The following is a 25,470-nucleotide window of genomic DNA, read 5'->3' on the forward strand; positions in this document are numbered from 1 at the left end:
AGTTACTCACACACACCCTGTCTCAGGGTGGCAGGTAGCCTAGCGGTTAGCGCTAGGGGCCAGTAACCGCAAGGTTGCTAGTTCGAATCCCAGAGCCAACTAGGTGAAAAATACGTTGTTCTGCCCTTGAGCAAGGCACTTAAGCCTAATTGCTCCAGGGTCGCTGTCAATAATGGCTGATCCCTGGCCGTGACCCCACTCTCCGCGGGTGTCTCATTGCTATATGCAAAAAAAATACATTTCCATTTTCGCACCACCCACTTGTACAGGTTACTCTTGTACATGTGTGACCTGTAAAAACAGAGACGAAGAAAAACCTAGTCAGGCGTCACAGATATCCTCATCCTGTATCTGTTTTTGCTGCCAACCATTATGGCCATGACAGCCACCACAGGATTTGCCTACAGCCTACTATACAGCTCAGACAAACACGCGAAAAGGTTAGAGCATGGACGCCAACCAACTAAAATGTTTGGGTCTAGCTTTTAAAGAAAGCCCCAGTCCTTCAGAGGCCGAATGTACTCTCTCAGCGAGACCTAAATGTCAAACATAAATGTCTAATATTCTGCTGTAACCACCACAAGAGAACCCCTGGCCTGTCTGTCATTAGCATCAAGCTTCCCGTTCACTTCAGAGTTGACAGTGCAGGTGTTCTGGCTCCGTGGAGGGGGGAGACGGTAATTAAAGCTAGCGATGGCTAAATTGCTTACGTCGTTAGCGTTGCATGGAAGCAACTTTAGGATGGGAGTTTTGAGAGTCCGCGAAGACAAATTAAGCATTTTATTTGTATTTTTACCGTATCGTAGAGGATATTTGCATGATAAAGGAAGCCTGGTTGATGAAACCTACAGTTGACTTTGTAAAGTTGGACTGCTCTGTTTTTTCTTTCCCTAGATGAGGAGTGGACATACCATACCCCTCCACTAGCATACACAGGAATGGAAATAACTTGCTGTACATTGAACTTCAGCTCGGCAGCCATATTTACGACACCTTTAAACAGTTTTATGTTTTGCTCCAGACAAAGCCTTTCATTCTGTTACAACGTTTATGATCATTTGTGTGTACGGTAGGTAAAAAAAAAATTGGGACCATGCCTTTATATACACACACACACACACACACACACTTTAGCGTGGATTAATGTGTGCTCGCCCGACAGGCATGAAAGTCTTCCTGCTTTTAGGCTCTTGCCATCAAAGATGACGAGGTGAATACAGCATGATAAATCTTGAAAGCAAAGGCACCATCTCTTTATCTTTTTCTTCCAGCTTATCTCCTTTACACAGGGCCCTCTTGGAGAGAAAAAATCTGCCCCCTCTCCCCTTCTACCCACTCACACATTCGCAACACACCCTTTATTCAAGTGGACCACGGACTCGTAGCTTGTTGACTTTGGCACAGCGGGCTGCCGAACAGTTGGCACGTCACTTCTTTAACATGGGAGTGTCAGGTGGTAGAAACATCTGCTGGCTATCCTCCCCAAAACACTCCCACTCTTGGTTTCCCACACACATGCCCAACCACCAGATGTGTTGAAGCATTGCCACACTTTATACAGGCTTGAAAGAGCTTAAATTACAGTCTATCCCCCTCTAAAATGTTTTCCCAACAGGCCTTAAGCCAAACAGAGAGGCACATTCTGTCAATCAAATTCCTCTTCAATGATACGGTGCACGCCTTCCCAGACGACCGGTTGCTGTCTCTGAAGAAAATAGTCAAATCGGGTTGGTTGTTGCCTAGAGACGGGGAAGTAGAGAGGCATAAACATACTCACTGTGATCATACAATCTCCATCTCTCCCTGTTTATCTCTGCCTCATATACTTCCACTCTCTTCCCTATTCCATTATTGCCTAATCATTTGGTTACCCTTCCCTCTTTCCTGCACTATTTAACTTCAAAACCATGTGAATTATTGCATGTGAGAGTAGTTGAATGACCCTGCTTTCACACTCCGTCACCAGTCCAGCAGATCACTCAACTTGTGGCTGGCACTGCTTTCATCTGCACATGGTGGGTAACTAGGTCATGTTCGTTAGGTGACAAACAGAATAACACAGACTGAAACAGGGATGCACTACCTGTACTTGTCCAATAAGAAACTCATTTTTGTTTTCCATTGCAAAATGTTTGCATTGTGTGGTGGCCTATTGCACACATCAAGGGAGAGTGACCGCCCCCTCTCATTGAAGCCACAAAAGTTTAAGGCCAACAGCAGTACATAATGCATTGTCAGCAGAAAACAGGATCCTCCATTACAGTGAATTGAAAAACATTTGGGGAGTTTCTCCCATTCTGCAGATCCTCTCAAGCCCTGTCAGGTTGGATGGGGAGTGTTGCTGCACAGCTATTTTCAGGTCTCTCCAGAGATGTTCAAGTCCGGGCTCTGGCTGGGCCACTCAATGACATTTAGAAACTTGTCCCGTTCACCCGTTTTCTTTGCTGTAGGCTTAGGGCCATTGATCTGTTGAAAGGTTAACCTTCGCCCCAGACTGAGGTCCTGAGCGCTCTCTGTACTTTGTTCTATTAACCTTTCTCTCAATCCTGACTAGTCTCCCAGTCCCTGGTGCTGAAAAACATCCCCACAGCATGAAGCTGCCACCACCATTCTTCACCATAGGGATGGCATTGGCCAGGTGATGAGCCGTGCCTGGTTTCCTCCAGACATGATGCTTGGCATTCAGGCCAAAGAGTTCAATATTCAAACCAGAGCATCTTGTTTCTCATGGTCTGAGTCCTTTTATGTGCCTCTTGGCAAACTCCAGTGGGCTGTCTTGTGCCTTTTTTTAGTGGCTTCTGTCTGGCCACTCTACCATAAAGGTCTGATTGGTGGAGTGCTGCAGAGATGGTTGTCCTTCTCCACAAGAAAAACTCTAGGGGGGGGGGGGGCTGTGCGTGACCTCACTAATGCTGTTGTGGCTGAATGCTGTGGAGACTTGCTTCCAATGTTCCAACATCTAGTGGAAAGCCTTCCCGGAAGAGTGGACCAGGTGTCCACATACTTTTGGTCATGTAGTGTATCTTGATAAACAGTCTGGGGTCACCAGGGTCATTCAGGTCTTTTTTAGTCTCTGGTTGTTGTGGCTGCAGAGTGAACGTGTCCAAATATATGTATTAGGATATTTTTGGTGTTAGGGGAAGAAAAGGGTTGACCTAAAGACTTTGTCTTTCTCCTGTTCTCTATACCCTTCCTATGTCTGTCGTTCATTCTCCATTTGTATCTCTCCCCCTCTTATTCCCCTTATTGCTTCCCCCCCTCCCCCCCACACACACACACAGTAAATTTACACACACTCCTCCCTCACCCACAGAGATCTATTTAAAAAAAAATACAGACTTGTCTCCTGGAAAGTTTTCAATGGGGTGTGGAGAACAACCGCCGGTGATTCGTATTTGTGTTAAATGTGGATTAGTATAATGGGAACCACACATTTTACGCCTAAGGAGAGTGGTTGAGGGTTAGACACCTAAATATGTTTTGAAGAGACAAGCCTTCTGAAAGCTTTTTACGAATCTGCTGTTGCGTGATTGAGCAAAAGACTGACAAAGTAATCCTAAAATTGTGACCACTGGGACTGGCTTTCACTGACTTTGTTTCGTGGGCTTAAACCATTAACGCTGCGCGAGATCTTGCGTGGCGTTTGATGCACTCTGAAACGATAAGTAACAATGACGCTAGTTTTAATATTGCATGTGTGACTCCGAAGCAGAGTGCGAAATACACTGTGACATTAGGGAAGGTGGGGGCTGGTCTGTATTGAGTGCACACGCTTGCACCATTCTTTTTATGGGCCTAATAATAAACACGTAATTTAAACAGTCAAAATGAATTACCAGTCATGGTATTTTCATCTGATTGTACAAAGTCAATTAATAAAAAAGCAGGGTGCATGTGCACTCTGAAATGATTCCAGTATACACAACTGCATGTATACTCACACCAATTTATGAATGGACATCTGTAACATTCATCGATTTTTACAATTGATTAGGCCTACATTAACTGATGCATCTTGCTGACAAATGTACCTTTTTTTGTAGCTTGAAAAGCCGGGACACCTAAAATGCGTCTGAAACTGTCTTGGGAAAACGTGATGATCACCCTAACACACACGGTCAACTTATAAACCAGTCTAAAATGTGGATTACCATGAACTTGGAATAGGCCTACTGGTAGTGAATGTGTACTGGTAAAAATAACTTGTGCTTAATGTGTTAATGCTTGGAGTCTTTACAGATCATGTGACATAACACTACCTTTTCTTACATTTAATTACATTCATGACAGTGTAACGTGTCATTTTTAAACATTTAACAATTAAACTTAAACCCTGTATGAATCATTGATCTTAGATATCTGGGGAAATGTCCTGTATGTGTAGCTATGCCTGCGTAACATGCCATTTATGTTTCACCGTGAAAACAGTTCTCACGGGCACAAATCCCAAAATAAAGTAGGCCTATGCCGTTGCAAAATCGAATGCTTCTAACCGAAAGTGAACTATATGCCTACTGTCATTAACATATACGTGTTGGATGGATTGGATGCGCATTGGTATCCAGCTGTAGGCTAGTTGTCTAGTGTTAATGTCAACCATCAGCTGATAAAGGAAAGAAAACAAATATTTATAGAAAATCTAATACTTTTACGAAGAACACCAGTACCCGCATGCACCTGAAACAAAGCAATGAGCACTAAACAGCTGACTGACAAAAGCCAACAATGTGAAATCAAAAGTTTTTTAAGGACGCATGGCAACCCGATGTTGAAAATGATGAAGTACAAAGCAAACCCTATGTGTAAAGGAGCTCAGCTGTGGCTGAAATTCAGCACTACTGAATGGACAGTGCCACCACATACAAACGGTTTAAACCATGACTGATAGGTGGGGTTGTTTTCACTTTTATTTTCATATTTACTGCTGTAAAATATACCACTGCAATTTAAGCATGTAGAATAATGATTAAATTAGCAGTATTTACAGCTCCCCACCCTAGAGTCTAAACAAACTGAACGATATTTCTCTTTTTGCCTGTTTTAGGTTGCACCAGACAGATGTTTTCAGGGCTTGATTCTGAGCACACAGAATCAAGCCCTCGGCATCAAACCCTGTATTGCAAGATGTTTATACAGTTAAGACCAGTGTAAAACGGATGAAGAGGTGTTACTTATTGACTTAGAGACCGATCTCTCTAGTCTGTCTAAATGGAGGCACTGGTGGTGGTGTACTTGAGGATTAAGTAGATGCATCATGCTCTTGTCGAGGATGTTTCTCTTAGACTTTGGTTGATCCCAGATGATCTCTCGTCAGACTTGGTAACGCTTCCAAAACACGCTTCCAAGTGAAAGGGAGTGGGGGGGTGAATTTAGTGCAGACACACACACACACACGTATACACATACACACCGGCCAAAATCGCGACCTCCGCTTGTGATCTCTATGAAAAATCTCTCTCCCTCCAATACCTTTGTCCTATTCTTTCGCTGAAATCCACAGGAAGTCAAAAATATGCAGCCACAGCATATGGCCCATAGAAGGTCCTATTTGAAGCTCTGAAAGCACCAGATCCTTTGCCTCCTCTGCGTCTTTCTAAACCTCAGGAATTTAAAGGGGTGCAATTATTTTTATTTTGTCCCCCCCCCCCCCCCCCCAGAATAAATTGAAAGGCCCTTCTTCCATCCTGCTGTTCCCACTCTAAAGACTCTTTCAGTCCTTCAGAATTTGGGGGTTTTGCGCCGTGAACTGGGGTTATTGTGGGCGACACAATCAGGTTGTATCTGTCGTCCTGATAAGCTGAATGTCACGGTGTCCATTTTCTCTATACACATGCTAATGCCTCCCAATCAGTTCGGCAGTTGGAAATGTTGTCAAAAGGAGGATAGAGGATTATCAGTTGGGGTGAAGCTACACGAGCTGCAATCAGGCATTCACTCCATTAAAAATTTTTCTTCCTCTTGTCAGTCTCTCGCTCTCTCTCTCTCATGTACTATATATTCACTACGGAAGGAAAAAAAAAACAGACAAGCAGCTGCCCTAATTGCGGGTCAAATCTTTACCAGTGGAGGTAATAAGAGAAGAGCCCGTGGCATTATTCATAATGTGAATGAATCATTAAAAAGGCGACCCGATTTTGGTTGAAAAAGACAGAAAAAGCCTAATTACATTTAGTTAATTGCATTTGACATGGTGTCACTACCTCTTCACAAAAGTTTAAAATGTAAAAGATTCAGTGTTTTATAGACTCTTAAACCTACATTTTTTATGCAGATAAATAATAGAGCAGTACATGAAATTCCATATGTTTGGGTAGTGTTGTCTACTATTAGTGTCTCAGGTTGTTTGCATGTCTCCCAAATTTTTTTGGGGACCAATGCAGAGTGTGTGCGTGTGTGGGACTGTTAACTGCTAAGGGCATATCCTCCCCCTACACTTGCAATCTCATCCCCCCCCATCCTTCTAGCCATTGCCAGGTGTGTGTGTGTGTGTTGGGCTCATTTCCATATGGAGTGTCAAAGAAATCATCATGTTCAGAACAAATGTACATGTTTCGGCAATGTCAACTTTCAGGTTTTCCTATGCATCCATCTTAACTGTAATAACTCATCTGTCGAACTAATTGCTTCCAACTGCCATTTTCCAGTGACAAAACGAACCTTGTACTCTTGTGAAAATCCCTCTTGAATCAGTAGAACTACTAAATCTGCCCCTCTCCTACTGTAGCTACACAGTTGCCAAGTCTTGCTTCTCTTGCCAACTGGGAAGGTGTCCCCCCCCCCCCCCCCCCCGCCTCACTCCATTGTGTGTGTCGTCTGATCGCAAAAGGGTGTCAGTTGAGAGACGATGCAGCAGGACAGCCTACATGTGGGGTTATGGAAATGAGGTGATTCCTTTGCCAAAGGAACATTGGGGACAGGAGTTGTGGGGTTGAGAGTTTCGGGGAGGGGAGGGGAGGGGGGAGGGTGTCGGCATTTGTTCAGGGAGGACACACACTGGGGGTAGCTAGCTCCACATCCCGTCCCACTCACAGTAGGGTGTGAGGGGAGTCTCGCTAGCTCTCTGTTCAGTGCTCCCTCTCAGTCACCAGATGGTTGACTATTTTGGGGGTGGATGGATGTACTTCTACTTAAAGGTGTTATTGTTTGACAACTAGGCCTAGCTATAGGCCAATATGGGATGACTGACTTGACTTCATTCGGGCAAAGCAGAGCGACTGGAATGCAACCAAGCTACCTGCTGCTCTGTTTTTTTCTTCTCCTTTTTCATCTTCGTAGGAGACTTCAGTTGCCGCCTTTCTTTCTCCTGTTTTTCATTAGCATTCTAGCATGAATGATTCCTCCTCGTTCCCACCCAATGGGGTTCATTTTATGTCAACAGACAATGCAACAGGCGGCTTTCCTCAAATATCTCTCTGGGAAAATCCCGGCAGTAAATAGGCTTGCAAAAAAACAGCCTCTCCGTCTTCTCGTTTCGCTCTCCCCCTCTGTCGCTGCTTCCATTGTCATTGGAGATAGCACACTGCCCTTGTAGTATAAAATCAATATAGAAATGAAAGGGAACACCAAGGCTTTGTGTGTGTGCACAGGGCTTGTTCTTGTATGTTTTGTGCACACCCTCCTATGTGCCCAGGAGCAAAGTGTCTGCAACAGCAGCAAGTGACGAGCCCAAAACCAGCCGTGTTATGAGTGGCAACCCAACTGATGTCATCAACCGAGGGCTGACCCATTTCTTTTGTGTTTCTTGTTACGCAGCAAACAGTTACCACCACGCAGACACATTTGTCCACAGGCCTGTGAATGCTGTAAAGTTCATATTTGTGTAGCAGCTGTACTGTTTAGTGGAGAGATTTTTTTTTTTATGTCTTACTACTGTTTTCCTTGCTGTGTGGTAAGATGCAGTGACACCGTTTTACCTCGAGCACCTGTCCTTTCCAAACAATGCCTGACCAACCTGCAAGCCTTTTTTAATCTGTATCTTCAGGCTCACCTGTAGTCCATTTCCTCAAACAGTCTCGTTCCAGACCATGTTCCCTTCACAAACAGGGCGTTTCCCCTCCCAACCTGGTTCTGAGAGACTGCCCTAATATACTGGTCTTGTCTTCAAGCGCATATTTTTTAAATGATGCTCTCAAAGGATTGATGCTGCCTTTTCAGGTGATTTCGTATTTTTTATATTTCAACGAATTGCAAAACCTTAAGCCATTTCATGAAGAGTCTGCTGCTTACATAGTGGCCCCCCAGGACTAAGTTTTGGGTTCGGTGTGCTGAAGTTTAAAAACGAAACAGGAAATGCATGGCACATGATTTGAGCTTTTATAGGTAGACACAGCAACAGATATGCAGATGAAAGGTTTTGGGTCTTGGGCATCCCATCCTTGTGCTATAGTTATGAAACTAGTTCCAAATTGTTTGGTAACAACACAGTCACATCCCCGTCTGTTCCTTGGCCTCTAAAAGAGTGTCATTGTTTCATGCTGCAAGGCATATGGTAGGCATTACGTTAAAAGTTCTAAATTAGAATAACTGAGCCTTAACACACTTAATTGCCCCCGAATTCCAATGCTTCCTGTTAAGGGAAATAAGGAGAAGAACGTGGGAGTGTTTCCCAGCATGAGAAGTGCAGATGGGGGAGTTGAACAAAATGTCAGACCCCCTAAAAGAAACAAACAAAAGTCAACACTGTCCTAGTCCAGCAGTTCCATCTCAGCTGGGAGCTCCTTGCGTGGGCTCTTAAGCGATCGAGCCTGGAGAACCATGTTGCTAATCAAACATTAGCCCAACATACAGTTCCCATTAACTTGTTGAAAGATGTCATCAGTGCTTTATTTATGCAAACAAACCCCCTTATCTTGGTTCCACCTGGCAGCTTGCCTAGAGCTCAGCTGTGGAGGGTTGTGTTGGCCGGGGGTTAGCTCGCAGGGAGAAAAGGGCTTCTGGTGAGTTCTGGCCTTGATTTATTTGAACAGCTGATCCAAGTCAACTGGGCCAGTCAGCAGAGCCAGAACATAGCCATCCCACTTTCAATAAAAGTCAACGAGAGCTTTATTGGCAGCCCCTCGCATTGACTACTTGGTTTGCCAAAAACTGCTGGAGACTGCAGACACAGGCTGATTTGAAAGTAATGATACAGTACTTTATACTCCAACATGAATACCTGTACCATGTACATTAGGATATGGAAGAGCAGCCACTGTGAGAAGCCAATAAACGTACAACCTGAAATGACGTAATTTCAACTAGCTTTGCCCAGTTTTGTTATTGGGGTTTGGCTATTGGGGTAAAGGTATATTTACTCTGCTACTGTGATATGTAAATAGCCCTTGGCCCAACCTTTTGAAGTAGCCCAGGGTGGGTGCTGGGGGGTATACTGCAAAGCAGGATCAATGAGTTAGCCAGCTAACTTTGATCAACAACCAGAAATACATTTAAATTAATTAACAAATCTAAACTTAATTAATTAACTTTTGTGTTTTTGGTTGTTGACTCGATTAGACTACGGCCATTTCAAAGTATTTAGGCAAGTTAGTTGGCAAGCTTATTGATCCTGCTTTGTAGTATACCCCTGTGGTCTGTTTTATATAGTAAACAGAAAGACCGACAGAAGAGAACATATCCACAACAATAACAAAACCAAAGTTAACGCCCAGATGCACTATTTCCCCCCCCCCCCCCCCCAGAACCTTCCCAGGGGTCCGTCTTTCATTTAGCCCCTGCGGAGCCATTGGTGTTTACGTTCACTTCCTTGATGTTCTGCATTTACTGTCTTATTTGTTTATTTTCGGCCTTGCTCCATACCTTCATTGGGCCCACCTACTGCCACTGCCCCTCTTCACTAGCTACAGCCCCGCAACTAAACCATGTTCTCGACAGACGACCAACCTCTCCCACCCCACAACCAACCTGCCTTCTTGAGGGAGTAGTCATTTGAAACTAAACACATACTATTTTGCCTCTGCTTCAGGAAACAAAATCAAACGTACACACGCGTGTCGTGGTGGAGTACATATTGGAGGGCCGCATTGGAATGTGTATGTGAACTGATCCCCGTCTGTACCCCACCCTGCCTGCCTGCCTCCGCTTGGAATAAATCCTGGAGAAACCCCCCCCTGACACGGACGGCTGGGTGTATCTCGTAGTTCTTCCAGGGGCCTGAATGCCCGGGTGCTTAGTGCACCTAACAAGGCAAAGCAGACAAGCAGTGGGAGGATGGATGGTGAACCCCCGCTACCTTAGCTCTGTCTTATTGATGTGTGAGGGTATGTGAGTACCAGGGTGGATTGCCAGTTAAAGGGAAGCACCCATGTACGGTGTTGGAAGCAGGCTTTACGCCGTTGTATTCTTGCCCCCTGGTTTGGATACGGTCCCAATCAGCCGCTGGAGACATATGAGCGCGTTGATTCAAAGGCTTTACCCCCCCCCCCCCCCCCCAAAAGCTCACATTGAACCATTTTTGTCCAGCAGGGCCAAAACAGCCAATCAAATAACTTCTATATTTATTCCGGGTGGTTTACCTTTCATTTCACATGAGGGCTGAATTCATGGGGTGGAGTGAGACTTTAATAATAGGTTATACAGGCTGGCAGGTGTCGACTACAGTGTGACCATTGTTTGGTTGGAACATCTCTTTCTAAATTGGAACTCATTCTGATGGATGACATCAAAAAAGGGGAAATGTCAAAGTAGAACAAAGGAATGGCGGCGTTGTCTGTCTCTGGGGCTTTTGGAACTGGACAGCGTAAGCTTCCACTGCTCACTGACCTCCTTTCTCTGTCGTTGTTTTTGCCCACCTCATCATACCTCAAAGTGGAGGTCCGTCCATCTGTCTGCCTTTCCTAATCTGTACCCAATGTTCCCAAAGGACATCGCCACTTGCGCCAGTGAGCTCGTTCCCGTGGTTAATGAAGTCTGATGACAAACGGACTGCATGAGCATTTCCAAAATGTCACTGAAGAACTGTACTACTGAAAATAATAGCTTCATCGCATAAGATTATAGCTCAAGTACAATTTTCAGATCACATATAAATCTATAGTTCAGTGTAACTGTATGTGAAATTGATTTGAGCCATGCAGACAGACATAACAAGTACAAACCTCTGCAGCCAGCAACGGGTTAGGCCTGGCTCATTTCTAGATGCCACACACCATTAATCTCAAACTCTCTCAAATCACGGAATCCAAGATCCAGTACTGACATCCACTTCACTGTACCCCTGTCAGGGTACAGGGGAGTGTCCATTCTATAGATTTCAACCAAAAGAACATTACCCTGCCTCCCAGCCAGATGTTGCTCCCAGACCATCTCACTAACCTAGCATTTGCGCCGTTCCCTCATTGATTACCGTTATGTTTGGGTGAACGACCAGCTCGGTGTGCCCCGCTGGTTCGTGGAACCAACTGGAGCAGTTCTGTCATTAACCAGCAGTGGCGAGACTGTAGCCTACTTTCAGGCTGACGTTTGATGGACGGTGTCATCTGTTCATTTGTGACCACGTTTGTCTGTTTTTTGTTTTGCTTTCTTTCCCCTGTTTAGATGGTCTTATTTTAAAGAGCATCTGGGATGGACTGATGCCCGAACACAATGTTTGTGCAATTTATCTGACTCTTGATAATTACTATTTGTTTGTATTGCAATTGTCGGTCTCTCCATAACATCATATTGCTTAATTTAGTGCTGTATGTACTTTTTTGTAACCCAAAAATTGAGACGTATTAAAACACAAACATTGACATATTGAAGAATCAAGAGTCCGATGCAGTGCAGCATCATACTTTAGCTTGTCCAAACTTCCAGCATCAGTCAGACCCGACTGCAGCATCAGTCAGACTCTTGATGGCCAATAGGAAGTATACATACTGATATGTAAAGCAGTATGAAACCGTATCCACGTGATTCGGCTTTGTAGATCAAATAACTGACTAAAGCCTTAGAACCAAAGTTGTCCTCTTATGGCAAGGCAGGAACCTTTCAGAAGATTCATGACGAGTACTGAAGGGGGAAAAAAAGGATGTGTCGCAAGCCGTTTTCATCTCACGCTTTCATGATCTGTTTGCTCTCAAGCGGTCGGACATCAAGGCCATGCATTTTTAATGAGGACCCTTTTCTCATATTGCATCTCTTCCTCATTTTATTCAGGTGTTTTTAATAATGGAATAGGGCATCATTGGGGCGGATGGCATCGGTTGCTCCGCCTTGGGCCCCCTCAGTGTTCCGTGTCCAATCGTAGCACGGCTCCCTCTGTAGTGATTGCAAATAACTTTTACACCTTGATGTTATGAATGCTTAATGCTCTTTTTAAACAGCTGTCTGTTAGAGGTGTTTTTGCACTGATTAGTTCGCAATAGTCGGTCTGGCTCTTGCTGAGACTGTTTGATTATAAACTAGTCAATAAAGGTCCAGTTGGAATGGATGTGGCACTTTCAAAGTATCCTATAACAAACCCAAGATGAGTTAATTTTTTGTACACTATTTAAGGTAACCTTAATTCAAATGAGCATCCAATCAGTAACATTCAATAGAATGAGGCAAGAGACACAGATGAAAGGATAAGGACTCTTTATCCTCAAAGGGTAGGGGACTTTTCCGTCTGGTATTGGGGCCTATTTTGTGAATAGGGTGACATTTGGGATGTATTCAGACTGGTATTTTCCAACATTGTATTAGCAACATAGCTCAGGCAGTAGGAAACGCTCTCATCCATTTATATGCAGATGAAACCGTCTGATAATCAGCTGGCCCCTTCCTGGATTGTATGTTAGAAACGCTCTACAACAAAGCTTTTTTAGTGTCCAACAAGCTTTCCCTGCCTTTAACCTTGTTCTGAACCACTCCAAAACAAAGGTCATGTGGTTTGGTAAGAAGAATGCCCCTCTCCCCACATGTGTAATTACTTCATCTGAGGGTTTAGAGCTTGAGGTAGTTACCTCATACAAGTACTTGGGAGTATAGCTAGATGGTACACTGTCCTTCTCTCAGCACATATCAAAGCTGCAGGCTAAAGTTAAATCTAGACTTGGTTTCCTCTATCGTAATCGCTCCTCTTTCACCCCAGCTGCCAAACTAACCCTGATTCAGATGACCATCCTACCCATGCTAGATTACGGAGGCGTAATTTCTAGATTGGCAGGTAAGGGTACTCTCGACCAGCTAGATGTTCTTTACCATTCGGCTATCAGATTTGCAACCAATGCTCCTCAAAGGACACTCTATGCTCCTCTGTAAACTGGTCATCTCTGTATATCAGTCGCAAGACTCAATGGTTCATGCTTATTTATAAAAGCCTCTTAGGCCTCACTCCTCCCTATCTGAGATATCTACTGCAGCCCTCATCCTTCACATACGACACCCGTTCTGCCAGTCACATTTTGTTAAAGGTTCCCAAAGCGTACACATCCTTGGGTCGCTCGTCTTTTCAGTTCGCTACAGCTAGCAACTGGAACGAGCTGCAACAAACACTCAAACTGAACAGTTTTATCTCAATCTCTTCATTCTAAGACTCAATCATGGACACTCTTACTGACCGTTCTGGAGGCTTTGTGTGATGTATTGTTGTCTCTACCTTCTTGCCCTTTGTGCTGTTGTCTGTGCCCAATAATGTTTGTTCCCTGTTTTGTGCTGCTACCATGTTGTGTTGCTACCGTACTGTATTGTCATGTGTTGCTACCATGCGATGTTGTTGTCATAGGTTTCTCTTTAGGTAGTGTTGTGTTGTCTCTCCTATCGTGATGTGTGTTTTGTCCTAAATTATTTTTAATCCCCGCCCCCGCAGGAGGCCTTTTGTTAGGCCGTCATTGTAAGTAGGAATTTGTTCTTAACTGACTTGCCCAGTTATAAAAAGGTTAAATAAAAAAATATGAATATACCCCCCTAGTGTTAAATCTGTCTACGTTTACTACAGGAAATTGAGAATTATGGATATTCAAATCAGGAATGAATAACATTTCTCCTTGTTCATGAACATTGTAGCCTATTTTTGAAATAAATCCTCTGAATAATCTAACTACCTTAACATCAACACCCCCACTCTTTTAGAACATTTTAATAAGGGCAATTCCACAGTAATGTCGTCACAGTTCCAATTAGTATGACTTTCAAATGCATACAGTACTTATCAGGAAGGTTGAAATGTTGGTCACATGTTCACACGGTTAATCACATTCGAAGATGACTAACCACATACTGGTTAGGTTGGCTGTTTTCTGATGTTTTCTGAAATCCTGCCCTCCTCAACTTTAAAATGATAAATGAGTCCACTGTCCAGAGGCAGTGTGATAAACAGTTGACTTTGAGAGAGATCGAGGATGATTCATATGACATTGTTACTCCTCTCTAAGACCTGGAAGGCATTCATTGTGAGTTTAAGAAGTGTTCGCTCAATGCATAACATTTTTCTATGTTGTTGCATAGACGGTTTGTCATGTTACATTAATACAGATCAGATGACTGCGATAAATCTTTCAAATTCGACAAGGTTATGGGCCATTCACAGGCATGTAGCTCACAGCACCTAGAGACATGAAATAATTAATTCAGAATTATTGCAAATGAGCCATTGAACTTGAAAAGGCCTTTCATCTTTCAGCCACACCATTCCCACAATGTTAAAAGCTGCCAAAAACCCTATCAAAGCAATACAAATGTCTTTTTGTTCTAGTATTGGTACATGGGCATTGTTTGTAGGCCTTCAGTCCGATTGATTAAACCGAAATAGCAATGAAATGTCTATTGATGTTCATTATGTTTAGGCCTTTGCACAAATTGAAGGTGAAATGCAATTTTAGGTCTGTTTTTATTTTGATGTTATAATTTTAATGAAATTAATCATGTTATGTTTCTCACTTTAAGATCTGAATCCATGAAGGATCACCATGTGGCTGTTATTGGCTTGATGTGGACCAAGAAAGGATCTTCACCTTCTATGCTGCACTGTCCTTCAGAGACCCGAGCAGATCTGTCAATCTAATCCTTTTCTATGGATTATGGACCTGGTGAAGTGAAATCCCAGATTTGGGTTTTGTCTAATACTACATGGTAGCAGTTTCCATAACAAATGGCTTGTATTGGAAACCAGTCATGAAATTTGGGACTGTAAGGTGCCTGTACACAGGATATGAGTGTGCCTAGCCTCTGGACTGAGGACATAGCAAATCTTGCTGGAGTAGCTAGCAAACCAAAGGGCTCCAATTATTTCATGCAGTCGGACAACCTGTTCAACAAGAAACTCCAAGCGTTAAAGGGGCCTATGGGACCTCCAAACGCCAACGTGCAAGGAACGCCAGCCATGCCCAAGATGGGTGTCCGGGCGAGGGTGTCGGACTGGCCCCAGCGAAAGGATGGCTGGGAGTCACAGCCTCCGCCACGCTATGACAGCCTGGTGCCGACCTTCCAGAAGGGACCGTCAAAACTTAGCACAGAGGTCATCCTCCAAAAGAGCCAGGAGTTGCTCAGTACTGAGTTCCCAGAGACCAAGTATCCGCTATGCGACCTCCTGAGCCACTCCCCTATGAAGGGCTTCCCCGGGATCAAGAGGAGCAACAGTGAGGTCACCATTAGCGATATTGGCGCTGAGGACTTGGATCACACCACCATCAACCCCAACACTGGGGCCACCTTGCGCCGTGAGTATGGGAGCACATCATCTCTCGACAAGCAGGGTCTGTCCGGCGCCAGCGAAGGCTTTGTGGGCACCCTGAGGGGCTACCACATGGAGGACCGCTCGGACCAACCCAGCGCGCCTCCTCCACAGAGTTTCCCGGAGCTGCTGCGTCTCAACACCACTCTGTCGCCCAGCCTACAGACGGCCACCCAGATTGCGCGAGGTGACATTGTCTGCATCCCGGGCTATGACTACGTGGACAGCTCCCTGCTCTACAGCCGTGAGCGGGAGAAGTCCTTCCTCCAACGCATGAAGGCGGAGAAGGCCGACACCTCCATCTTCCGGAGGCTGCGGAACGTGAAGAGCGAGGGCGAGTACCTGGACCAGGAGGACGGAGGGCGCTTCGGAAGGCCCCTGAGCTTCCAGAAGTGCTTCGCCCACTACGACGTGCAGAGCGTCCTCTTCAACATCAGCGAGGCGGTGGCCAACCGCGCCGACCTGGGTCGCAGGAAGAATACTACCACTGGGGCATCGGCCGCCTCTCAGTGCCAGGCCCCGGCTTCTGGGCTGGGAGACAGCGCCACACCAATTCCCATCTGTGAGTCTCCCATAGGCAGCTGTGAGGAGCTGGGTCACAAGGCCAGCATGGACGCAGATGAGGGGGATGGGAAGAGCAATACCCTGGTGCTCAGCTGCCCGTACTTCCGTAACGAGACTGGTGGCGAGGGCGAGAGAAGGGTGGCCCTGAGCAAAGCCAGCAGCGCCAACTATGGGAGTGGAGACTATGCTCCTAGCTATGGGGGTGGAGGACAAGGCTACTCTGTGGAATCATCGCTCAGCACCCGGTGCACCAACGCAGGGGTGTCGGTGCTCGAGGTGTCAAGGGAGAGCCAGGCCTTCCACAGGGACATGTACAAGCGCTACATTATTGAACACATTGACCAGGGGGCTTACTACTACCACAAGTACTTTTACAATAAAGGTAAGAGAGGCATTGACTACCTACCTAATACTAAATTGTTTCCTTACTACAAAGTACTCTAGCAACTTAAAGAAAGATCCAGATGGGGTTTTTCAAGTTAATTTACGATGTGCTGCAAAAAAAAAACATAGAGCCATGTGTAGCTAAATTTGAGCATTTCTGAAAATCTATGACCTGCTCATTGAATGAGGAAATAGTTTTACTGGAGTAGACATCAACATGATACCTGAGATAGCAGGGTACATGTAAAATCTGCAATTTTCCACTTTGCATTTTGGACTGCATAAGTCTAGCTTGTTAGTTGACCGTGACTTCCGTGGCACTTAGATGTCCCATATGTCAGTGTGTGACATTGCCTGAGGTGAACAACTCTTGAAGCTAGTCACCCTTGAGTCACCGCCGCAATGCAGTGCATGAGTTTTTCCCTCTACATTTGTCAGTATCCAAGATGTTGCTAATAGCTTTTTTACAGCCGTTTTACAGACTTGAACTAAACTTGAAGATGAGCGATTCCACGCCTGCGTAGGTGGAAAATGTTTTTGGTATCTCAGATTGTTCTAGCAATCCTCACATAGAAACTTCGTTGGGAGGAAGAATGTTTGACATGCATTTGACATTTGTATCACGTTCATGAAAGATCATAAATCATGATGTAAATGTCCATTTCAGGCCCTTTCTAGATCTTTACATGCCTGCCTTATGATCTGTGAACCGTACATGATACAGACTTCTTGTTGTCATTATACTCCTCATTTCCATCCACAGTTTTTATGCGAGTAAAGTCATACGTGTGTGTGTGTGTGTGTGTGTGGAAACTGTTTCGGGATAATTATTATTTATTTTTTTACCTTTATTTAACTAGGCAAATCAGTTAAGAACAAATTCTTATTTACAATGACAAAATCTGGAAAAAGTCCAGGAGTCTGAATACTTTTCAAATGCACTTTATTGAATATTATGTGTATCCTATCAATTAAAATGAGCAATCTGGGTGCAATTAATTTGCTTTAGAGATAAAAAAAAATAGCCTACAAAATGTTTCAGGAATGCCTATCTTAACAGGCAGTCTTCTTGTGGAGTGCAACTGTAAGGTTGCAAGATTAGATCCCCCAGACTGACATGGTGAAAATCTGTCATTCTGCCCCTGAACAAGGCAGTTAACCCACCGTTCGTTCCTAGGCTGTCATTGAAAATAAGAATGGGTTCTTAACTGACTTGCCTAGTTAAATAAAGGTATACATTTCTTTTTAAATCGGCAAAATCGGCGCCCAAAAATACCGATTTCCGATTGCTATGTTTTTGTGGGACAGCAAACTCCATATAAACTACATGAAGTATGTGGACACCTGCTCATCTCATTCGTAAATTGTGTGCATTAATATGGAGTTGGTCCCCCATTTTCTGCTATAACAGCCTCTACTCTTTTTGGAAGGCTTTCCACTAGATGTTGGAACATTGCTGCAGGGACTTGCTTCCATTCAGCCACGAGCATTAGTGAGGTCGGCCACTGATGTTAGGCAATTAGGTCTGGCTTGCAGTCAGCATTCCAATTCATTGTGTGCATGTGTGGCCTACCACTTTGCGGCTGAGCCTTTGTTGCTCCGAGACGTTTTCACTTCACAATAACAGCAATTACAATGACAGTTGACCACATCTATATATAGATTGATATAGATGTGTACTTTAACATGAATAAAACCAAATCGCAACTATGTAGAAATGTTAATCAACCTACATTTATATAGTTTATTGACTGTGTCCAGCTCGCTAATAATCACATCATTTTAAAGCTAGACAGTCAGGAGTAAATTTTGACACGGAGGAAATGGTGCGGCCCGCTGGACCGTGTTGAACTCCGAATGTGGCCCCCGGATAAAAGTGTATTTGACACCCCTGGTTGAGGGAGTGAGGAAAAACACTTCATCCTTGGGATGAATATAATGAAACCCGTGGTGAAGTTAATGGAACTACAAAGACTGGTTTTTCTGCAGTGCAGGTTTCAGTCCGTGCAGGTTTTATTGAAATGAGCCTGTAGTTACATGTCTTTTGCAACCCTACATGTCAATTAATCAGCAAAGGGAGCATTACTACATGAAATATCTGTCTCCTCATTGATTTATTTATACACTAGGTTTAGGCATATCTTTATGGGTTAGCATGTATTTGATGAATTTGATTGACTTTTCTGGCTTTGCTAGTGTTATAATCTAAGATGTGTAGGCCCTATTCATGGAGTTTAAGGAATGCAAAGGAATGTCCAATCAGGCAAATCATGTTAAGTTGAACTGTGTTTGTTGCAGGTCTGTTTTTACCTTTGACCTGTAAGCCAGAGTGCCAAAGCCAAATTTGAATTTTTGTGAATTTAATGGAAAATAAAGATTTCTTATGTTATCATAATCCAAACCGCAGCTAACATTTTGTGTTGTACCGTCATTTACCATTTACCCTCAGATCATCAGAACTACTTTGGCACTGATGAGAACTTGGGCCCCGTGGCGGTCAGTATCCGCCGGGAAAAGCTGGATGAGGGAAAGGAGGGAGCACAGTACAACTACCGGGTCACCTTCCGGACCAGCGAGGTAAATAATCGAAAAGGGGAGATGTCGCGTAGGGCTGAGAGTGTCCTAAAATGTATGCTGTACACAGGTTCTCACTGTGGACTCTCACATTGCTAACCAGCAGGCAAAATTAATTCTGAAGTGGCGGAATGTTGTCATACCTTCATACATAATGAATAATCAATTAGTTATAAGACCACAAATGGTGTGAAATAGAAAATAACTCCAGGATTGAATTCAAACTAAACCAAGTTCTTCCATAGAACCCCCCCCCCCCCATTCCAAAATGTAATCTCTGTAGATAATCGTAACATAACTGAAAGGCACAACTTTTGTGAGATGATGCAAAGTGGACTAGATAAGCAGACATTTTATATTATCATACCAATGGGACATTAAACAACTTTTAATCCTGGCAAGTTAATGGGGAAAGTTTGATCCCACGATATGTTAGTTCTCCTATGAGATACTGTAAGTGGGGAGATTGTGACATGCTTAAAGCAAATCTATTTAGTTTTACTAAAAGCTAATTCCCTATGCAACTTAACCCAGAGAACTGGGAGAGAGACTTTTCACTGCGTGCAGCGGGAAATTGAAGCTCTTTGGGAGGTACTCTCTTCACTAGTATCCTTGTTTACTACTCTATATATCACCCATGTTTCTTATATATTACAGTCATTTGTCTCTTACGTTTTCTTCCTGATGTAGTTTACTTCATTTTCTATTCATAATTTGTAAGCATTTTCCATAAAAAAAATAATAGAATTCTTCTATAATAACAACATCGTAGCTACATTACTTAAGACAGCCAAACACTTCAATGATTCCCACTCACTTAATGTGTTACAAACATTCTTCTGGATCATGTTGCTCTTGAAACATGGGTGCGGAAGATTTAAACTGCTAATAACAACTTTCACGAATGAGTCATTATAAATGCTTACACTTTATGAATGACTTTCAATGTTGTAACTAAAAGCTTATTGATTGTAATGCCTAGAAGTGCTTAATTCTTACGTCTAAGCCAACATATGGAATTGTTTTAAGAATGTCATACCATGGATCATCTTTTTACTACTGTAGCCCATAGAAACGCATTGAATTACACATTCAAAAAATAGCAAAAAATACACCGGAAAATATATCGTAAGGAATGGGGTTTTGAAGGGTATGTCCTTTATCTAGGAGATAGAAGAAAGCTCAGGAAATATTGTAGTTTTTTAAAACAAATTTGGCACAACTACCTCCATACTTACATTCATTCATTTGTTTGGGTTACCTTTAGACGAGTCCCGTGACACTTCTGAATACTGTAGAGCAAAATGGAGTCTCCCCTTTCTGCAGTGGGATCATATTAGTTTGTAGCCCAAATGGTTTGGACACTACAGACAAACGTCGGTACATCAGCGTTACCGACTTTAGACGAGTCCCGTGACAAACTGTTAGGATGCTACAGACGGAGAAGACCGATTTTTCGGGATGTCTCCTGGTCTGACCAATAGTGCTGTAGCTCTGCCACAGGGTGACATAGGCGATGTGGTGGATTGAGATGCAGCCCATGCAACCAAAAAAACACATCTCTAGCTTAAACTGACAGATTTTGATGGACACTAGGGGGTTAAACTTTTGCATATAATAAAATAGTTATTTCTAACTTCTTTATCATTTGCAACTTTATTCATGAAAGTTGTTTGTAAATTGTTACTCCAACTCAACCGTCAAGGCTAGACCCCCAGCTAACCTCCAGCCTCTCTCTCTCTCTCCGTCCTCCCCAGCTCACCACTCTCCGAGGGGCCATCCTGGAAGACGCCGTGCCCTCCACCGCCAAGCATGGCATGGCCAGGGGCCTACCGCTGAAGGAGGTGCTGGAGTATGTGGTTCCAGAGCTGAACATCCAGTGTCTCAGGCTGGCCACCAGCTCGCCCAAGGTCCCTGAGCAGCTCCTCAAGCTGGACCAACAGGGGGTGAGTGATCATAGACACAGTCGCAAGTGAAATTTTCCACACCCCTTGCACAGTCTTAACATTTTGCTGATTTAATTTTAATTTTATTTTTTATGTATAAACCTACTCCACATTTTCAAAGTGTGTGTACAGTTGAAGTCGGAAGTTTACATACACTTAGGTTGGAATCATTAAAACTCGTTTTTCAACCACTCCACACATTTCTTGTTAACAAACTATAGTTTTGGCAAGTCAGTTAGGACATCTACTGTGTGCATGACACAAGTAATTTTTCCAACAATTGTTTACCGACAGACTATTTCACTTATAATTCACTGTATCACAATTTTGGTGGGTCAGAAGTTTACATTCACTATGTTGACGGTGCCTTTTAAACATTTTGGAATATCCCGGAAAATGTTGTCATGGATTTAGAAGCTTCTGAGGGCAAATTGACATCATTTGAGTCAGTTGGAGGTGTACATGTGGATGTATTTCAAGGCCTACCTTCAAACTGAAATATTGTAGACCTCCACATGCAATTTCCAAACACCTGAAGGTACCACGTTCATCTGTACATACAATAGTACGCAAGTTTAAAAAAACATGGGACCACGCAGCCGTCATACCGCTCAGGAAGGAGACGTGTTCTGTCTCCTAGAGATGAACATACTTTGGTGCGAAAAGTGAAAACAACAGCAAAGGACCTTGTGAAGATGCTAGAGGAAACCGGTACAAAAGTATCGATATCCACAGTAAAACGAGTCCTATATCGGCATAACCTGAAAGGCCGCCCAGCAAGGAAGAAGCCATTGCTCCAAAACCGCCATAAAAAAGCCAGACTACGGTTTGCTACTGCACATGGGGACAAAGATCGTACTTTTTGGAGAAATGCCCTCTGGTCTGATGAAACAAAAATAGAACTGTTTGACCGTAATGACTATCATTATGTTTGGAGGAAAAAGGGGGAGGCTTGCAAGCCGAAGAATACCATCCCAACCGTGAAGCACGGGGTGGCAGCGTCATGTTGTGGGGGTGCTTTGCTGCAGGAGGGACTGGTGCACTTCACAAAATAGATGGCATCATTACGAAGGAAGATTACGTGGATATATTGAAGCAACATCTCAAGACATCAGTCAGGAAGTTAAATCTTGGTCACAAATGGGTCTTTTCAAATGAACAATGACCACAAGCATACTTCCAAAGTTGTGACAAAATGGCTTAAGGACAACAAAGTCAAGGTATTGGAGTGGCCATCACAAAGCCCTGACCTCAATCCTATAGAACATTTGTGGGCAGAACTGAAAAAGCGTGTGCGAGCAAGGAGACCTACAAACCTGACTCAGTTACACCAGCTCTGTCAGGAGGAATGGGCCAAAATTCACCCAACTTATTGTGGGAAGCTTGTGGAAGGCTACCTTAAATGTTTGACCCAAGTTAAACAATTTTTAAAGGCAATGCTACCAAATAATAATTGAGTATGTAAACTTCTGACCCACTGGGAATGTGATGAAAGAAATAAAAGATTAAATCAATCACTCTCTCTACTATTATTCTGACATTTCACATTCTTCAAATAAATTGGTGATCCTAACTGACCTAAGACAGGGAATTTTTACTAGGATTAAATGTCAGGAATTGTGAAAAACTGAGTTTAAATGTATTTGGCTTAGGTGTATGTAAACCTCCGACTTCAACTCTGTATATACTTCGTGAAAGCACCTTTGGCAGCCATTGCAGCTATGATTCATTTTGAAAAATGTTCTTCCACCTCTGCACAACTCTTAGGGCAACATTTATCCATTGTTTTTTTGAAAATAATCCATTTGGTTGGGAATCATTTGTGGGCAGCAACATTCAAACCTTTCTGGTGTCATTCTGGTGTGTTTTCTGCATTGAAAATAGTGTAATTAACCTGCTGAAAAATAACATTTCTACCCCAGAGTTAGGTTTGCAGAAGACTGAGGTGGGTTTCTATCTAACTTTTTACCTGGGCGTTGCTAATTCTACATTTCTTTTGATCCTAACAAACTCCCTCTTCTTGGAGTCACCTTTCTGCTGATCTCAGGGCAGTTCAATTGACTTAATGGTTGCAGTTAACTTTAGTGAGCTTAATGGAAGTACTGATGGGAGTTTCATAATAAAGCCACAGGTCAATACAAAAGGTTCTAACCTGCTCTGCCTCGTAACATTGCTTATGGTAGAGCATTGTGCTTGCAATGACAGGATAATGGGTTTAATTCACCGGACCAACAATACCCCCCAGAAAATGACGCGTGCGTGACTGTAATTTGCTTTGGATAAAAGAATCTTCTCAATGTTATATATTTTTTATTATTATACACCCCCGGGAAACTATTGAGCGTGGAAAATCCAGGAGTTTGCAGAGTTGCAGTTCTTGACACGAACCTGTATGCCTGGCACCTACTTCCATACCCTGTTCAAAGGCACTTCATTATTTTGTCTTGCCCATTCACCCGTTGAATGGCACACACATACAGTCTATGTCTCAATTGTCTTCAGGCTTACAAATCCTTCTTTAACCTGTTTGTGCAGTAGGCTATAGGCCCTATACATTATCGCTGCATTTTGGCTAAGCATGCATAGCCCTGCCATTGTTGTTGTTCTTGGTATATGATCACACTGGTAATATATAACTTGTTGTATTACTTGAGGCACAGCTGAGTGAGCGTAATTCGCTTTCTCTGGACTGATGGCCTGCATCTGATGGTCAAGTTTATAATTTTTTTTTTTAAATGTACATTGTGCTGCGTAAAAACCCTTGGATCAACGCTAGCGGTGAAGCTGCCTCTCACCCGACTCATCGTTTCTCCGCTCTCCCTCCCTCCCACTGAGAGAAGGGGACACAGCCTTCCAGCTAATAGTGAAATTCATGTTGTCACTCCTATGATCAGAGAAAATAAAATAAAATATACACAAGCCCCTAATAATAACCCCGCAAGCTTATCGAAACACTTTGCTAAACTCATTATTGCAGCTGCGGTGCTGGTTGTAGTGTGAGTGGAAGTAGGGAGAACCCATTTGATGGCTTATCAAAGTGAATAAAGTGTTGACAGTGTTGAATAACAACTTAAACGTGAACTTACACACAAAACAGCAGCTGGATTCATTGAGTCTCTCCAGTCATGATTTTACGTTTTGAAATCTCACAGTATCAACTTTGCTGTGCGCTCTAGACTTTTTAGACTTGTCTATGGCTCGAGGAAACTGTGTAGACACAGTGATCTGAGCTATCTGATTGGCCAGTGGTAAGCCTGTAGGTGCACTTAATTTGTTCTCTGGGCCAACCAGTTGGGCTGGTTGGAATTATTCAAAATAGGCACACTGCCAACAGCACCAAACAAATCAAAAAAATAATTACAGAAATGTTTGGCGGTTGACTAGGAAAGCCTTGGAGATTGACGGATCGGTTGGTGACCACAAGTCTAAAAGAAACAAATTGTTTCTTAGCAAAGAGCAATTTTTCATACAATACTTTTGCTAGGACTGTCTGAGTGGGGAGGGGTAAACTTAAAAACTAGATGTTATTGTCACAGAGGTTTGGGATTCTCTTTCTTGTGGGTCCATTAACTAATTTACCGCCTGGTTATATAACCAGGAAGGCCAAATCTCCATCCCAACAAAACCTTCAGACATTTCTGGCGGTCTTTTCACATAGCTCTTACACTAAAAGGGCATTGTCATTTTCACAGTAAATGACGAAGGTATTTGTATTGCAATTGCGTGCACAGTATGACACATCCTAATACAATCACATATCTTATACATCACTGTTGTCACAAGTAGGTATTTCCGCTTACAACAAGGGATTACATTGCAGATATTGATTGCTTTACTGTGTTAAGCAAAAACCCAGATATTTAGTTTGCTGTTTTTGAGCCCTTATCATCAATCAAGCACTTACGGATTCAGCATACTGCCTTTCGGGCTATGTCTGGCACAGCGGGAAACCAGGATATTGTACAAATACACAACTCACCACTCAGTCAGAGGCTAGACTAATCACATTTATTTTCCCAATTATGACTACCATGCAAAGAAATCCAATTGCCACCGTCTGAGGGGTTTCTAGTAATTATATTTCTATGCTACCATGGCTCCGGTATCTAGTATCAATATGGTGGAATATTCACTCATCTCTGGACAGGGGAAAAACAATAAGCGGTATTGCCATGTAACTGGATTTCTGGGTAACCAGAGACGTGCATCAAGATAGATCAATCCCTAAAGCATGTAACAGCAGTGGGAGAAATGACATCAGGGTGCAATATCAGAGTATTGATGAGATCAAGTTTCATACAAGCTTCTTTCATTTGGGGAGCGTGGCAGGTGGTTTGTAAATCTATTGGAGCAAAGCTGGTGAGAGGCGAG

The 25,470-nt window shown here is 43.3% G+C and overlaps 1 protein-coding gene across 4 annotated transcripts in view; it reads left to right on the forward strand.

Moving 5' to 3' along the window:
- LOC109890059 (signal-induced proliferation-associated 1-like protein 2) overlaps positions 1-25,470 on the forward strand; it is a 100,578-nt gene that overhangs the window by 16,715 nt on the left and 58,393 nt on the right. For all 4 annotated transcript variants that reach the window (XM_031828622.1, XM_031828634.1, XM_031828627.1 and 1 more), the window contains exons 2-4: positions 14,845-16,577; positions 19,029-19,156; positions 20,911-21,099. In XM_031828622.1, coding sequence (XP_031684482.1) covers positions 15,110-16,577; positions 19,029-19,156; positions 20,911-21,099 — 1,785 coding nt within the window. In that variant the 5' untranslated portion in view covers positions 14,845-15,109. The remainder of the gene's footprint in view (positions 1-14,844; positions 16,578-19,028; positions 19,157-20,910; positions 21,100-25,470) is intronic.

This window comes from Oncorhynchus kisutch, linkage group LG1, assembly GCF_002021735.2.
Source record: "Oncorhynchus kisutch isolate 150728-3 linkage group LG1, Okis_V2, whole genome shotgun sequence".
In the NCBI taxonomy this organism is placed as follows: Eukaryota; Metazoa; Chordata; class Actinopteri; order Salmoniformes; family Salmonidae; genus Oncorhynchus; species Oncorhynchus kisutch.